Source organism: Armigeres subalbatus, chromosome 1, assembly GCF_024139115.2.
Source record: "Armigeres subalbatus isolate Guangzhou_Male chromosome 1, GZ_Asu_2, whole genome shotgun sequence".
NCBI classification, from domain to species: Eukaryota; Metazoa; Arthropoda; class Insecta; order Diptera; family Culicidae; genus Armigeres; species Armigeres subalbatus.
This window is the reverse complement of record NC_085139.1, coordinates 46,890,143-46,907,886: the sequence shown is the minus strand read 5'-3', so window position 1 is coordinate 46,907,886 and position 17,744 is coordinate 46,890,143. Positions and strand designations below refer to the sequence as shown.

The 17,744-nt window shown below is 39.2% G+C and overlaps 2 protein-coding genes across 8 annotated transcripts in view; one reads left to right on the top strand and one right to left on the bottom strand.

Annotated features, from left to right (window-relative positions):
• LOC134225142 (serum factor response D-like) overlaps positions 1–17,744 on the bottom strand; it is a 692,637-nt gene that overhangs the window by 207,698 nt on the left and 467,195 nt on the right. The gene's annotated exons all lie outside the window — the stretch shown is intronic.
• Positions 5,430–6,293, top strand: LOC134208344 (uncharacterized). Its single transcript, XM_062684340.1, has 2 exons — positions 5,430–5,494; positions 5,651–6,293. Exons 1-2 carry the CDS (start codon positions 5,430–5,432, stop codon positions 6,171–6,173), a joined length of 588 nt encoding a protein of 195 aa, XP_062540324.1. The 3' UTR covers positions 6,174–6,293.

The window sequence follows — 17,744 nt, the reverse complement described above, 5'->3', positions numbered from 1 at the left end:
GTTGACTATTCATCACCAATAATGGCCCATAACCGACGGTGACTATAGTCAAAAAAAATCACGACTGATGTCATCTAATTAGCAGATAATGTCAAGCCGAATAACTGACCGTCCGATTGTGCATCACAATGCAACAGTCAGCCTATTCGGACATAATCTTGACGGATAGCCATCGGGTGACTTTTGAGGAAATATTTGGATTCATAACATCAGATGATCTATTGTTTGCTAATAATTCAAAGTCCCCCAAAGATTGATATTAATATTGCTTTCATGCTATAAAAAATATTGAGGATAATATAGAAAATAATCTTAAAACTAATCCATTTTCTTACTTCAAAATTCCAGTTTCGAAAACTAAGCTAATCCATAATACAGCTGGCAGTAGGTCTTTTTACACATCATCAGAATGTACAAAATTTGTGTTACAATTTCGTTTGACAAAAATTGTTTGCTAATAGAAATTGGTTTTAAAGAAAAAATATTAAAAATATGGATCAAGTTTGATGGGACAGTCGAATTTGCCGAAAAGTCTGTCTGAAGGTCTCCCAAAAGTTTCTCCGAAGCATCAATTTCTTATAATTGAGACCTCATCAACAAATTTTTCCGGACTGTTTATTCCAGTAGTTCAAATTAGCGATGAGTGCGAGCCGCTACCGGAAGTTTTGATATTGATATCGTGAACTACAACTGGGTCATGTGTTCTTGTAGAAGGCAGGACTTCATTGTCGAACAGAGCCGAATTACGCAACATGCGCGTCACGACGACTGAAGAAAACGAAATCTGCTCTACATAAAACGTTGATTCATTTGGTAAATCTTAACTGGCGAAAGACTCGAGCAACGAAAAAGGCAAAATGGAAAGTTTTCTGATTTTGAGGCGTGAAGTGGAATACAGCACAGAAGCATGAATCATAAACGGCATCTCGTAGAACATTCGATAATAATAATACCAAAAATACTCCCACTCACGTCAGTGTCTGCCTAAGAGTCTGCTCGTGGTTGAAACCAGCGCAACATTGTGCAATGCTACCCGGCGCTTCGTCGGTCTGTTTACTTCGACCCGATCGTGATCGTTCCTTCCATCCAGCCGTCCAATAAACCCATTATCGCCCAATTTGATAACACACCGAAGAATACCCGGTAGCGGACGAGCCTCTTGTTCGAGATTTTTCCAGAATCCCGTGTTGCCCCGTTCACATACTTGCGGCGCCGCAACCGTAGTACAAATTATAGTGCGTCGTGGGAAACAATATTTGCTCTCAGAAGATAGTAAACATCCACAATAATGTTGTTCCAGTGCGCAATGCTTCGACCGATCGCGCAAGTACTTGACGTCAGTTGGATCACCCTTGAGCCCTTACGCCCTGCCCTGCTGCTCTAGGACTTGCGACTCGGTACCGTTAGAGCAATTTCTAGACCAACATTTGAAAAGGGCGTAACAGCCAAAATTTATTCCTTCTGATTCTCCTTCTACGTATATAGCTATATACGTGGACGAAGACACAGAAGGAATAAATTTTGGCTGTTACGCCCTTTTCAAATGTTGGTCTAGATTTGTAAATCTACAAGGTGATGCAATGTTGTTGGTAGCGCTTCAATCAATCAAGTTTAACGCACTTCCACCCGGTTCGATCTGGATTGGGATGCATCGCGAACTGCGGCAAAATGAAAACAGCAACAGAAAACGTGTTTTTTTTTTCAGTTTCAATACCTCTGCTGTCTGTACGCCTTTCCTCGAGGAGGGTTCGCGGCCGTAGACTTTGAAACATCCAACGCTAGAAATGGCGAATCCACCCGCCTCGCAATCACTGACTGTGCACATGAGGCTACTGTTGGACTCGTGATCTTCACTGGTGAGGACACGTTGGTGGTGATTGGCCCCGATCGAGCGATCAATGAACCGGTTAAGGGACATTCGTCAAGCTAGTTTTTATTCCGGTGTAGCATTGCTCAGCTAGCGAGGATGGGGATACTGCGACAGTCGGTGATCCACCTTCAAGTGATGGATGGCCCGTTTGCTAACTATTGCTGTCACGACCGTCTTCGTTAGTGGTAAAGACGGGAAGAGTAACCCGAGACGTGAAATAGATGTCTTTTGGACACTCCTGCCTCCATAGCTTAAAAGGGGGTTAGGGAGAACTGACTGTACTTATATCCATCTGGTTTCTACTCATTTACCATGCACTCGTTAATCATAAATTCAATTAGAGATGTGTGACATTTAACGCATTTCTGAGAAAAAATGAGATCAGTGCCATTTGTATATCTTCTAGAACAAGCGTGGTTGTATTGTTGGGTGATTTTCCAATTTCACTTTTCATTGTGTTCGTGTGGTTTAATGACTGAAATGTATACGTCTTCGGCTCAGCATAATGAAAAGCAGTTAAATGTAGTTAAAATGCAGAAAATTATTTAAAAATTTGGAAAATGTAATAAAGAAATAAGTTATTTTGTCGCACAAATGAACGATTTAAGAATAGCGGCTTCTATAAAAAAAAGTGGACTAATTAACCTCGAAAACTAAAAAACCAACGCGTCACTAATAGATGAAATAATCTTTCTTTAGAAATATCATTGGCATTTTTCTTGGATTATCTTGAGACTTTTTATATATCCAGAAATATCTCCAAATTTTGTACGCCCAAGGCGTTTCGCGTTCTATCGAAAATTATAATTCAAATATGGGAACTCCCAAAGCAGCACCATATTAGAACACAGCGAAAAGAATTATCAAAGTGTGAAAGGTTTTACAAACTAGCCTTGCCTTGGTGCTGGTTTGAGATTCACCGATATTCAACTCTACAAACAGGTGCTTTCCCTCGATGCAAGCCACCGCCTGATAGGCTCCATTACAAAAGTCACATATAATAATAGTGCAGCAATAACAATTGCTCGTAAAGTTCCGGGTTCTTATCTCCTTGCTATCATTCTATGCAATATTCCTGCGGTGTTTGAGCAACTAAGCAAGCATACTAATGATTCAGCTGTTTTTCCTTTACATCGAATCTATCATCAACTCACCAACTAGGTGGGTGTTTTATCTAATCTATCACTGTGGTGTTTGGGAAAGTCAAACATAAGCCAAGTAGCGGGAACTGTAGATGTGATATAATCAGATATCACGCTGTGCCGAGCGGATGATAGCTTTATCCGCAAGCCACAATGATTCGCCCGAATAGCCCGAGTTACACACAGATAGACAGATATGGGGAGATGAAAACATGAAATTACCGCGCAATCATCCCCTGCGTGGAAAATTTTGTCGTCATCCTTGAAGTGGAACCACACTGCGACGTAGGGAATCGTTCGAAATGCCAGAAATCCGGACCGCTTTTTGCGTGTGGCCAAATCACAGAAAAATCCGGATTTTTCTGACTTCTAAGATGCTCTTTTTAGATGAAAATTTTATGTTTATGTATTATACAGAGTCAGTAATATTTTTTCCGGTAGTGCATGGCTCTTCTACTAATCGCAACACATTATATGCTTTTTATACTAAATAAATTTTGAATACCATTACGAGCTGTTATGAAATTCGATGATCCACTTTAACATTTCGTTTAGATGCGAGTTGCTCATATTTATGTCTGTACTCTGTCTGTATTAGGTAAATTGTATATGCGCTAATCTTCTAGCAGTACATATATACATATGTTGGTGGAAACGAAATGAGAAACTGGTGTAGGTCGTGTGCTTATTTAGTGCCAAGCGACACTGAGGGAAATTTTCAAAAAATACTTTGCTAGAAACAACAGACTTGCCTATATCCCAGAAAAAAAAATACACCCTGAAGGCAGTAGATTGGAAGCAATATGAGGGTAAAGGTGGTAGCATTTTGGTGAATGAACGTTTGGATAATGGAAGGTGAAAAGAGTACAAAATCTGAAAACCAAATGGTGCCATAGGCTGAAGATGGTCAGCGGAACGAATAGTGGACGTGGAAGGCAATCTAGTTCCAAGTTAAACAAAGCTTTAGATGAGATGGGATCCATCAATGCAAGTGGCTCTAACGATTGAAAATTTCAAATCTGATAAATTCAATAATTGCATTAGATTATTTATCTACTCCCTCATAGTTTGAGTGGGACTACCGATAAAGCCGTTTAACAAGTTAAGGTAAAAATTACGTTGAAACTTCCAGAGGACGTAAAACAATGACCATTGTATATACTAATAAATGGAGCAAAACTAAATTGTACGAAATTTAAGGCGTTAAGTATCTGGTTTCAACCTTTGCCAAAAAAGTTTGTGGGAATGGACATTTGGCAACAGAAGAGTTCTCAACAGTGCGCCAAATCCTTAACAAAAAAAAAACATGAATACTCCATGAGCTTACAGCAAGCTGGTGGGATCTCGTGCACGTTAATAAACATCGCGCTTGAAAGGTCACACGAAGAGCTTGGTTCACCAATCGAGCTGGGATGTTCCCACAATCCAAACGATTTTGTTTTGCTTTGTGGAAGATTTACCGGTTGCATGATAAAGTTTGCACCATTGCGCATTGTCAAAATTCGAAAAACAAATCGGTTTCATTTTATTTTATTTTTTCTGATTGTCTAAAACTATGATGGTAATCATCGATACAGTCTCCATTTGTAGCAATTACGGCTCCCACCATACGCTTCTCTCCAAGTATGGATTAATGTTTGTCTGAAGGTTGCTGTGCTCGGATGGCTTAGGAACTGGCATTACAGGCGACTGGGTGGATCCTTCGCTCAGAACGTCAGATGCTCCTGCAACCACTTCTGAGTGCAGATCGAAATGTGACCTGGAGCTCCATATTTTTTGCAATAGAAAATTTGGCTTCAGGCTGTTCTGCTCTTTGATCCACATAAGAACATTGTTAAATAGGTACTTAAAATCCCTATCTCGTCTTCCGTGTTTACTTTATCGCCTTCTGGAATAAACATTGGGTTTTTATGATGGTCGGCCATGTCTTTTACCAGGACACGAACGACGATGTTGACTCTCGTCGGTGAACAGGATTACCGGATTTTAACGCTTGAGGAAGTTCAAGATTTTGTTTACATCGCTCAACTCTCGTAACTCCCGGATGCGGTTGTTAATCATGTGAGTTTTTTCGTGTCCACAAACCACAATCTTCCTTCACGATCTCCCGTGCCGTAAAGTCACTAATCCCATGCTGAATTCGCCGAAGTAAAATGAACAAATTCTAAAGTAAAAAAAACAAACACAAATTCTCATCAATTACGCATTACATCAATGTTGAACTGTTGTTGATCGAAGAGGTGTGCGTACGGTTGTAATTTTGCTCCGTCAATTCATTTAATTCACTGTGTATTTGGTATTGCAAAACTTGCTAGGCTGTTGTGAATGTACATCTATCTTTAATTAGAAAACAATATTCTACCATTAGCCCGATTTAACCGCTGATTCCTGCCTAAAATCAAAGTAATAGTAACGCTATGGATTGCAAAAAGTGTCTTCTTCCCGTCACAAAAGATCAGCCATCTATATTCTGCAATGCATTGTGTGCCGGATTGTATCACGCTTCTTGTGTCGGACTAAACCATCAACAACTCGCTGCAGTATCGCCGCCCAACAAAAACAGTTGCTGGATGTGTGATGTGTGTTTGGATGAGTTCGTGCAGTGGAGGAAAACGAAAAGAGAATCAATCGTTCAAAGCGCGCTGGAGCCCAAATGTGCATTACATCGTGACGTCGAAGAACTGAAGGCAAAAGTTGAAACAATTATGTCTCTACTTGCTCCGAATGTAAAATGTTCTGCGAATAGTGCCATGCAACATTCAACTCCTAAAACATCACCGAAATTTTCTAATGCACCATATGCATCAACCGGCCGCATAGAGTCATTCGTTCCACCTGATGCTTCGAGTCGATCATTCACTTCTACGAACATGGAAGAGAGTTTCGCAATGGTACTTACGAATATTGATGGCAGTGTTTCGGAAAAAGACGTGCAGGAGATGGTTACACGATGTTTGGGTGCTTGTGACAAAGAATGTGTCAATGTTAGAAAACTTGTTCCGCGATGGGTGGACAGTAACACGCTGGACTATATCTCTTTCAAAATTGTTCTGGACACAAAATGGAAATTTGCTGCTCTAACGCCGACTACATGGCCAAAAAATGTTAAATTTCGAGAGTTCCGACAAAACCTGTGCACATGGAAACCAGATATATGTTAGTTTTGTAATCAAATATTATACGTTGCCATGCTTTACAGTTTAAATTTGTATTATTTTCTTTTGTTATTGTTGTGTGCTGAATACTATTACGAAATATTTTGATTGTGATTTTATGTCATGTGCTAGAAGTTATTTTACGTCCAATGTTACAAACCGTATTATAATATGAAATGCTTTATAAATTTAAGTAAATTCAATTAGACTATAAGATGTCCGTTGAATTAATAAATAAATGAAAAATGAAAATAAATGAAAATGAAAAATTACATCAATTCAAAATCATTCCACGTGGAGCAAGCGTGCGAGACAGTGCATAGTCCGCGTACGGTCGATTCTTCTTCCGGTTTTTTTCCTTAAAGCCAGTTTTTTTTTATAGAAACTGAAGTAGTGAAAGTGTGCTTATTTGAAGCAATCATTTGAAAAGTTTTTATAGCTTTTCGCAAGAACAAACTTATTTTTTGCAAAATTCATCGGCGTCCATCGTTACGCAGGCGAAGACATCATCGCCCAAAGCCGACAGTCCCACCACCATCATCACTGATCGTGCGTCGCCACCAACACAGGCGCTGCCGTCCCGACACCCGCAGCAGTAGCTTCGATCACGGCACGAGCGAGAGGCCGTCCGTTCGGTGTGTGCTACTACAAGTCCCAGCCGGTGACATAGTAGTCTGAAGGGTAAGCTATATATATTGTTGGGGTATACCCCGTTAGGCATAAGTACGTTAGGCATAAAGACGTTAGGCATAAGTACGTTAGGCATAATGGACGTTAGGCATAACGGACGTTAGGCATAATGTACGTTTGGCATAATGGACGTTAGGCATAAAATGACCTAAAGAATAGCCTATGACATAAAGAAGGCAGAATTATGCCAAACGTCCATTATGCCTAACGTACATTATGCCTATCGTCCGTTATGCCAAACGTCCATTATACCTAACGTACTTATGCCTAACGTCCTTATGCCTAACGTACTTATGCCTAACGTCGCGGACCCATATTGTTGATCTCTCTCTCTCGTTATAACCCCTTTCTTCCCCTCTTTTGATCATTTGAACCACATCTGTTTTTGATAATCTGTTTTCCCTGTGTGTTTGTTAATTAGTTTTGTGTTATTTTTTCCGCTGTGACAAGTGTTTAATTGTGTGTGTCTCGCAGCTATGAGACATTTAAAATCTGCAATGCGCAAAGGCGATAATGGCAAGGGTACATCGTATTCCTCGTCAAATAATGCCATGTTGGCTTCTGATGCTCTGCGCCAAAATAAAATAGACACTAACAACACCAACCTGTCCTCTACGACCCCCCGCCTTAAGGCCTACCCTTCCGACTCTGGTGGGCCATATGTTGTTTTCTTCCGACCCAAAGGCAAGCGGTTGAATATAAGTCAGATCAGCAAAGATCTGGAAAAGCGATTCTCGTCTGTCACGACCATTGACCTGGTTGGGTCCAGTAAGCTTCGCGTCACGGTCAGTGATCGCAAATAGGCCAACGAGATTGCCACCTGTGAGCTTTTCACTCTCGAATATAAATTGTATTTACCGTCAGCAGTGTGTGAGATCGCGGGGGAGGTGACGGAGAGAAGTATGACATGCGACGATTTGAAACAAGATTTCTGTCGTTTCAAAAACGTTTCTTTGCCTCCTGTTGCGATACTGGATTGCAAACAAATGTATTCGGTGTCGCAGGAGGGAGAGAAGCGGCGTTATTCCCCGTCTGACTCTTTCTGCGTCACCTTTTCCGGGTCCGCACTGTCTGACTACGTAGTGATTGGCAAACTTCGTCTACCTGTTCGGCTGTATGTACCGAAGGTGATGAATTGTGTTAATTGCAAGCAGATGGGCAACACCTCGGCAATCATTATTCTCTCAGAAATGTACCACAAACGTTCCCTACAAATGGTTAGTGCGCAGCAAGCTAATTGAGGACAAGCCTCCCGCAATCCAAAACTGAATGCACGCTCTACTGAAAAACCAAACATATTTATTGTCAAAAATCTATAGATTTAACGTATGATGTATATCAGCACACACTTAACCATTCTCCATACGAACTACTAATAAAATATATACATCCAAATAAACTTTATATGTGGTCCCGAATTAGCAAATATTTAATTTATGTGTGGTTCTATATCGATTATATTAGGGTGGACCTATTGCAAAAATTTATAACGGCGACACATATATCTTATATAGATATTTTTGGCAGTGTAACAATTGTACCGAATTTCAAATCGACGTCAAATCGACGGACAGCCTCTGCTCTTGCACTTGCACTTGCGTTTTCAAGGGCACCCCAATAAAAACAGAAGCCACGAACAACTGCCATTTTATTATTCCAACTTTGCTGAGTCGCAATATTATCGAACATGCTTTCTTTTAAAGAAATGTTGGCGAAATAAAAACTGTGTAAGTATAAAACACCGCGAAACATTAAAAAAAATGTCGCCAGGAATGACGTTTGTTAGCTCGGCATTGAACAAAATTGATTTGACCACGATTAACGAAATTAAGTGGGATTGCCAATATTTCAGTGAAATTTGTTCTTCAGTGTGAAGAACATTTTCCGAAAACTTCAGGTCAAATGCTGTCAAGGTAATCCTAAAGTTTTGATCAGATTAAGATTGATTTTTTCGGCGATAGCAGTCCTAATAAGTAGCAAATACTTTGTTGCTCCTAGATCCGACGTTTCGGTTAATTTATTTAACCTTCTTCATGGGGTTCTAAAATAAACATAAACATTATTTGAAGGTGAACAATTTTTTTCCCATTTATAATTATTTTCCCACTTTTACCCTACTTTCCCTTACTTTTTTTTATTCAGTTCGTTTATTTGGTAGGACCAGTCGTGTATAACACTTTACAGGGCCAATATCAAGTGTTAATAATTTAACAAGATTACATTTAATTACTATTAAAACAAAATCTAATCATGATAAATATCAATATCATCAACAGCAATATTATAGGCAGATGTTATTCTAATTCTGTCCTCCTCTATTGTCAGTTTACGGTCGTTCTCGTCGGTTATCCATTCATAGGTTGGAACTCTAAATCTTCTCTTCTCTTTAGGTGAGACTGCTGGTAGTGTGATGACAATACCGTCCGTATCGTTTTTACAGGAGTTAGCTGCATTATTTGCTGTATCAAAATCCAGTGATTGTTGCCGCTTCTTCCTAGTTTTTTTTGCTTTCTGTTTAGATTTCTCGCTGTGCTGTGTAGCACAACTGGGTCCATCATCAAGCATACCGGTTGCTGTTGCGGCTTCTTTTGTTTGTTCCAGAACAACGCCACCGAGCTTCTGCTGATTTGTATTTCCACTCCGTCGCTCTTGCACCACCGGACACACTTTTTTCAAATGCTTGTCTGATTTGCAAGCGAACCACTTTGCCTTCATACCGTCATAATTAATTCTACCTTTTCGGTGTTTGAAGAAAACCACCTCAGGGATATCCTGCTCGATATTCATGTAGAGCCCGCGTACACCAGTGAACATGTCACGCTGGAACTCGGCTGGAAATCGCTCACGCACAGTTCATGTCACATTTCCGAACTTCGACATCACAGATGAAAGCTCGTGATCTGTCACCTCCGGTGGCAAGTCATATACCCGTACGTAGCGAGTATTTGCTCCCGCCACGGCATGTGCACCATAACCTTCCTGCCATTAGTGTAATGGAAGGGAAGCTGCCTGCAATTATTTTCCAGAGAAAACAACATTGCTTCTTCGGTTTTGAACTGGATAAACACAGACTTTTGATCCGAAATTTTATAAATTAAAATAATCATATAAGTCAACAAAACCGCATGAAACAAGTCGCATAAGTTTAGTAACCGAAGAAAAAGAAAAAGTCCTACCCATGGGGGTACCATGCATAAATGGTGAAACTATTTTATTGTACAGTTGTGTAAATCAAATATGTTTCGCAAATTCAAAAAAGTACCTCTGGAAGCCGTGCTTATTTAAATTTCTCGACTGAGTTTTGGAAGAGGAAACTCATATACCTTTCATCCTCTGTCAATTTGTATAGCTTTTGTCCACGGTTGTACAAGAAATCCTTGAAAAAAGGCCTTAGGGTGAAGCCAGAGTAAACGCGTCGTGCGATGCGACGCGACGCGACAGTGCAATTTGACAGCCTGTTGATAATAATTGTTATTTTTTTACGTGAGCCGCGTCGCGTCGCATCGCTCGTCGCGTTTACTCTGGCGGGCAACTTAAGATCTACACGCGTTATCAAAGGTCTATCGGCTTGCTTTTAATACTGAACACGCTATTTGTTGTACTTTGAATAGAATGTGTTCTCATCATAGGGTATCTGTTCCCATATTAATAACAGCCCGTATATTAATCCCAACCGTCGATAAACCAAATAAAAAATCAATTTGATTACAATTTCTCACATCGTATGTACACAATAATGAATAAATCACCTTCTCCAATGTTTGGAATATTATTTAAAATTCCGTTTGAGTAATGTTTTAGTTCACAAGGCTTAAATTATTAAAAACAAAATTATAATACACATTTTTTTTCATTTTCCTACCTCTGAGCTGTTGGTTTGGTGCACTGCTCGATTGCTACTAGCAGATTCATCTCATTTCACACCGTTGTTTTCCACTCAATTTCAAGCTAAAACTAATGTATCCTTTCAAAATTCACTTCACAAAACATAGAGCACATCACATTATCACTATACATTTAATCATATTTGAAAAGGAGATCGCAGCAAGCCATTCGCGCGGACGGTTGCTTTTAAATTTGCTGTCACGGTTTTTGTTCGTTTCCGCAAGAAATAGATTCGGCTGATGTATATATTTTGCATATGTATTAGAAGAAAAAAGTTAAAGTTATCTGAAGTTTGAGATTTACGAGTTTGGTGACTTTTACTCAAGTGTATTCTTATTTGAGCGTGCGAAATCGTTTATGTAGTTTAAATACGGGGATGTATTTGGTGAAAACATGTATCAATGTGTGATAATACCAGGAAAATATGGATCAATGAGGAATTGCTCGGAATAGCGTGGGAAGAGTAGTGGTATTTTAGTGGACACTAGTTGTAGTCTTCCTCAGTTCATTTATACGGAATTGGATCAACTTGGTGAGATTGTTTCAATATGTTTTTATATAATTCCAAAACTAAATATGCGCTGGATTTAAAAATCCGGAAGTTTGTTTATGGATCCATTATTCAATTGATAATGGTAGCATAAACAGGCGGGGCTTATTGCAAGTGAAAGTGACCTCGGACTGGAAGTTAGCTACCAGGCAGTCTGAAATGGGTCACTGGAGCTGCAGTAGAGCTAACACCTTCTAACTCTCGGGCTAAAGCTGACTTTATTAAAGACAGCTTTCTTCCATAATACCACTGCCGGACAGTGGGGGTTAGATTGAAGATACACACATACACACACACATTTAATCATATTTGAAAAACCAACGCGATTTCCAATAATTTGATATAGGTTTATTTCGAACAACGTCTAAATTATCCTTGTCCGTATTCCAAACTATTTACATGGCTTGCAGCATCTGCAAGGGTTGCCGACCTTGATTTTTATTTCAAAAATGCTTGAATGAACGTTCATTGTGAAATTCAACTCTTATGTTTGTAAATCAAGGTATATCGAAGAAATAAGCTATGACAAACATAACATTAAACTGATAAGTTGGAAAACTACAACAAAAACTGCTTTTTTTAAAATTATATTTCAACTCAAATACAAAACATTGAAGAATTCGGCATCACTGCAATAATATCGTTACGTATACACACAAGTAATAGTGAGCGTATTTGATGTTGAAAACAGTATTATTGATATAGGTACAGGCATAGGATTAACTGTTTTTGAATGTTATTGAAATAGGTGCCTGGCAGTGATGATGTTTTTTAGCTAAATTCTTATATAATGTGATAATAATTTCATTTTTGAAGTTACCAAATTGTTTTCAATTAAAAATGACGTGAGCCGAGCATAATTATTCTCATGTTTCTTGATTATTGGGTGAGAAATAAATGCATTTCATATGCGCATTGCCTTATTGTTATTGATATAGGAACAGATATCCTACGTTCAAGGCTATTCAAGAAATCCCTGATTTAATATTTGGAGATTTACACTCGTAACCGAACGGTATATCAGACTGTTTTTAATATGGCACTTATTCTTTGTGGTACTTACAATAGCATATGGTCAGAATGTATTTTCTGATTCGGCCAAGAAAATACATTTGAAACAAGTCGACAGACGTTGGTTACGCGAGCAGTTCTTAAAATCTTACTTACTGTGAAGGGTCATTGTTATTTGGCATAACGGTCTTTTGGCATAACGGACATTTGGCATGATTTTGAACTGCAAACAAACAAGTTGATCATTTGGCATAATTTGGAACTGTGAAAGTGACATGTATTTTTTACAGATGGATACAGTAGATCGAATATATCTTCTGATAAATTTAGGTTGATGGTAGACATTATTCGGAAGGACGAACAAACGAAACGAACGAAAACGAAAGACGAATCATATCCATTGCTGCCGTATTCTAGGCAAAACTTCCAAGAAAGGAATTACATTGATCTTTTCCTGATTTTGGCAAACGTTCAATTTTAAAGGAGGGACAAAATCAACCATTGTCTTAATCCGGGCAAGCGCCTAATTTAAAAGAAGAGATCACACCCACCATTGCCTTATTCCGAACAAAAGCCTACTTTCAAGGACGGGATCTCATGCACCATTGAACACGCTTACTTTTAAGAAGATTCACATCCATCATTGTCTTAATCCGGGCAAGCTTGCTTACTTACTTAATTATGGATCCTGTACACCTCCGGCGGTGCAAAGGACCGGCTTGAAAGATCTCCAGCCTGAGCTATCGCTTCAACCTGTTGCCAGTTTAGATTTCGGTTGTCTTCTTTTATTTCTTTATTGAGGCTTCGCCGCCATGAGCCTCTAGGTCTATCTCTGCTGCGGTTCCAGTTTAATGCTTGTTAACAGATTTCGTTGCCGCCCCTACGTAGTGTGTGGCCGACCCAGCCCCACTTTCGATCTCGAATTTCTGTTGCAATCGGAGCAAGCGCCTACTTTTAAAGGAGGGATCATATTTACCATTGTCTAATTTTAAATAAGGAATCACATTCGCTATTGCATCACCCCGGGCAAATGCATCTTGATTGATGCACTATGTTTGAAGATTGACCTTTCCTGTCAAATTTTTTTATTCGCTCAATTCTATATTTCCTAGGTAACCGTAAGCATTTAAATAAGCCGTACGTGGGGCCCTTCTTAGCCGTGCGGTAAGATGCACGGTTACAAAGCAAGACCATGCTAAGGGTGGCTGGGTTCGATTCCCGGTGCCGGTCTAGGCTATTTTCGGATTGGAAATTATGGGCATAAAAGTATCATCGTGTTAGCCTCATGATTAAGGGTATGCGATAACACACTTTTTTCAAACGAAACGAAACGAAACGAAATTTAAAATGTCTATGTTGATTCGAAACGGAACGAAACGAAACATAGATTTGCTTTCGAGACTTCGAAACGATACGAAATTAAGGTGCATTTAATTCGAAATTTTACGAAACGAAACGAAATTTTTTTTTTTCCGCGGAATTTTTATCGTATTGGTTTTACATTACGTATGTAATTTTGATTTCCTATTTTCGAAGTCAAATAACTATCTTGCGATCAATAGAGTTATAATAACAGAAGAAGCAGACGCCGCGTTCCCGTTTATAAACTGTTGGCGATAAAGCAATACCCCAGCATTTGTGCCACTCTCAAACGAATTTATCGTGGAGTGTGTGCTACCGAATCTGATCAATTTTATATCGGTTCGGTTTTATATCAGTAAGTATATTAAAATATAGAAATTGTGGGATTTTTCGTATTCGGATTCAAATTCTGTTGAAAGCCTTATTTCACTTTTGAATTATTAAGATTATGTGATTCATATTGTCACTAGGCTATCATTTCCTTCTGAATTCAAACTTTTCATAGGAGGCTCGGAGACCCATAGTATTAGTTCATAGACCCATAGATCAGTTCGACGAACTGAGCTGCAATGCTCCTTATATATTGTGCAAATAGTCAAAGAATAACTTAGCTTGATGAATTCAAGCTGTACACATCGTAGTATATTAATTGAATAATCTTCTTGGGATAAATAAAAAAATCACATTGTACTTGCTTTGGAGTTTCCAATTCATGACCAATAACGATGCCGGTCACGTCTGTACAGTCAATTTAGCATTGGGAGAGGAAAATAAGTTTGATACTCATTGTTATAAAAGTCCGAGGAATTCTCTGCATCTCCGTGAGCGTCACAGGAAAGGAATCTTTGGCTAGTTTGAAAGGTAATTTATGTCAAGCCATCTTGGTAAAGGACTAAATATTTATTGTGAATGAAGTTCGTGTTCTTCCGTTTTCTGTGAGATATTTCTAACAAAACATTGGAGACGTTTCATAAAAGAAAAATAAATACGTATTTGTCGACATTATATAGTAAGCGTCAACAAAAAACGTGTATAACATAAAGATTCGAAAACAGCTTTATTGTTTTGTTCAGCGGCGCAGCCAAAATTTTTGATAATGCAAAGTATGGGTTACGCTTAAATTTGTTTCGAAATTCCGCGGAATTCCGTTAAATTTCGTTAGAAGCTAGATTTTTCTAGCGAAATTTTGGTAATTTTACGAAACGAAACGAAATCAAGAAATCAGATTTCGCTATGCTCAAATTCCGCGAAATTCCGCGGAATTTCGTTTCGAACCACCTAAAACGAAATTTTTCGAAATACCGCATATGCTTACTCATGATATACGAATGCAAAAATGGTAACCTGGCTTAGAAACCTCGCAGTTAATAACTGTGGAAGTGCTTGATGAACACTAAGCTGCGAGGCGGCTCTGTCACAGTCTGGGGATGTAATGCCAATAAGAAGAAGAAGACGTGCGACTATAACGCTATCTCAGAACGAACAAACTTCATACTGGCTCTGTAATAGCCTTATATAGCCAAAAAGGCGTAATATAGTGCTAATGGTTACCTGGGTTTACTTAAGGTCAACTTTCCCAAAAAATCCAATTTTTATACGCTTTCAAGTATTTTTAAAATCTTAAACAAAAAATCAAAAAGTGCTGTTTTTCAAGATTGACCCAACGTTAGCCCGATTTTGAGCGATCATCGGGTGAATTTTTTTGGCTGGTTCACACGTGCAACTGGGGGAATCTCGACCCAACGTTATTTTACACTTCAGCACAAATAAATCGACGAGTGTTGAATGGGTCCTTGGGATGATGTCTTCTGCTTCTCGGCCAAGCTACGCCGTGAATTAGAACCGTTCATCATTGGAAGCCCAAAGAAACGACAAGTCAGTACTTTTTTTTACCCTCATGGACATCTACCACCTTTAACTATCCATGGGAAGTAATTTATTCAAGACTGCTGGCGTGAAGGTTACGGTTGAGATCAAAATATAAGCGACGAGGTGGCAGTCAAGTGGTACAGATGGATCCAAGCTTTGCCGGAAGTTGAAGCACTGAAAATTCCACGTTGCTATTTTTCTTCTGCTACGCCACAAAATCGTTAATCTATCTAACTCCACATATTCACGGACGCGAGTGAAAACGCGTATGTATGTGTGGTTTAATTCAGGATTATAATCAACAATCAAGTGCAGTGCTCTCTCGTATCTGCAAAATCGAAAGTTGCTCCTTTACAGTACCTGTCCGTGCCACGTCTTGAGCTAATAGCTGCTGTACTGGGTGCGAGATAACTGCAATCGATATTTTTAAACCATAACATACCGATCAAGAAGGTTTTCCTGTAGTCCGACTCTTTGACAGTGCTCTCATGGATAGGATCCAACCACCGGAAATATAAGCAGTTTGTGGCCTTCCAAATAGGCGACACGCTACAACCTTTGGCGCTGAGATCCTAGCAAGAAACATATCGCGGACGTGTTGACCAAATGGGGCAATGGTCCTCTAACAAGCAGTGGGTAAATGGATCAGATTGTCTATACCTCCAAGAGCACGAATGGCCCAAATCGAAAAAAAAACAGTACTAGGTATATGTAGAAGAAGAACTTCGACCTAATTACCTATTCCACGATGTTACCCTTCCGGATTCGATTGTCCACCATAGTTACATCAGTCTCTGGTTCGTGATGGTAAGATCAGTGGCGTGCGTATGCCGTTTTATATCGAATTGTCGTCGTAAGAAAATGGATCTACCAATTGAAGCTGTACCAATTCCTGAAACATCTAAACTTTTAAAAATTGTGAAGCAACCCATATCAGCAAAAGTGGTTCCACTTACTCAGGAGGAACATCGTCGTGCGGAATGTATCTTGTGGAAAATTGCTCAACAGGACGTATTTGGCGACGAGCTGAAAACGTTGATGAAAAATCGTGACTTGCCATCCAAAAGTGGGTTCCCATAGAGCGAAGCAGTCCACTCCATAAAAAAATACCCTTTGTTGGACCAGAATGAATTAGTCCGGTTGGAGGGTAGGTCGGCCTATACCGATAGGCTGCCGTTTGATCTGAAGTTTCCGATTGTGCTCCCAACGACTCACACCGGGACTGCGGCCATTTAACTTAGGAATAGACTATGTTGGTCCCATCAACGTTGCGGTAGGCAGGCGGTCAGAAAAGCCATGGGTGGCGTTGATGACATGCATGACCACCAGAGCTATACATATGGGAAAAGCTCACAGCCTTACGAGCCAATCGTGTATCATGGCTATAGAATGATTCGCTATCATCCGAGGCAAACCACACATAGACACGTGAATTGCATATTTACTTTATTAAAAGATATATTTGCCAAAAATCTAATAAATTTCCCTTATATTAATGCTTAAAACTAAAAATGGAAATAAAAAGAATTTCGCAAGGAAATTCCTGAAGTAGCTTATTCACAAGAATATTCATGGACTTGACATAAACAGAACAACTTTTAGTGAGAATAAAAAATCCATTGTTAGGACATAATAAGTAAATGATAAATTAAAAAATGAAAAATGTTTGTTTAAAGAAACATATTTTTCCGTGCCTGTTTTGGTCACTACCCATCATCTAATTTTCCGCTTTTTGTATTCGCACGCATTCGAGGTCTACTAGGGATAGACGTATCAATAGAAGAAGCCATACTTTGTACAATACTATTTTACCGGGAATGAACTGCTTTTCTTTTCACAAAAACCAACTTCAAGTCAATCCATATCCACTTTAGCCGCAGTCAAACAAAGCTGTTAACTCCTATTTAATTGCCATGTAGTTTCGGATGGAACGCTGCTTGTTTAAGCACAAATCACGAGAACCCGTCGTGATCGAATCGTGCCTCTACAGAACTAATCCACTCAAGCACGGTGGGTCGTTTCTATCAAATAATCACGTATGCAGATTAGAAGAAATGGAATATTTATGCCAACTGGTGCTACGAAGATGAGGAAACAGTTATCACCTTGCAAAAAAAAAATGTTAATTCATGTTGAGCTTCTGATAATGAAAATTTGTAACCTTGAAAAATTTACCGATTAATTGCTAGATAAGAAAAAAAACAACGTGA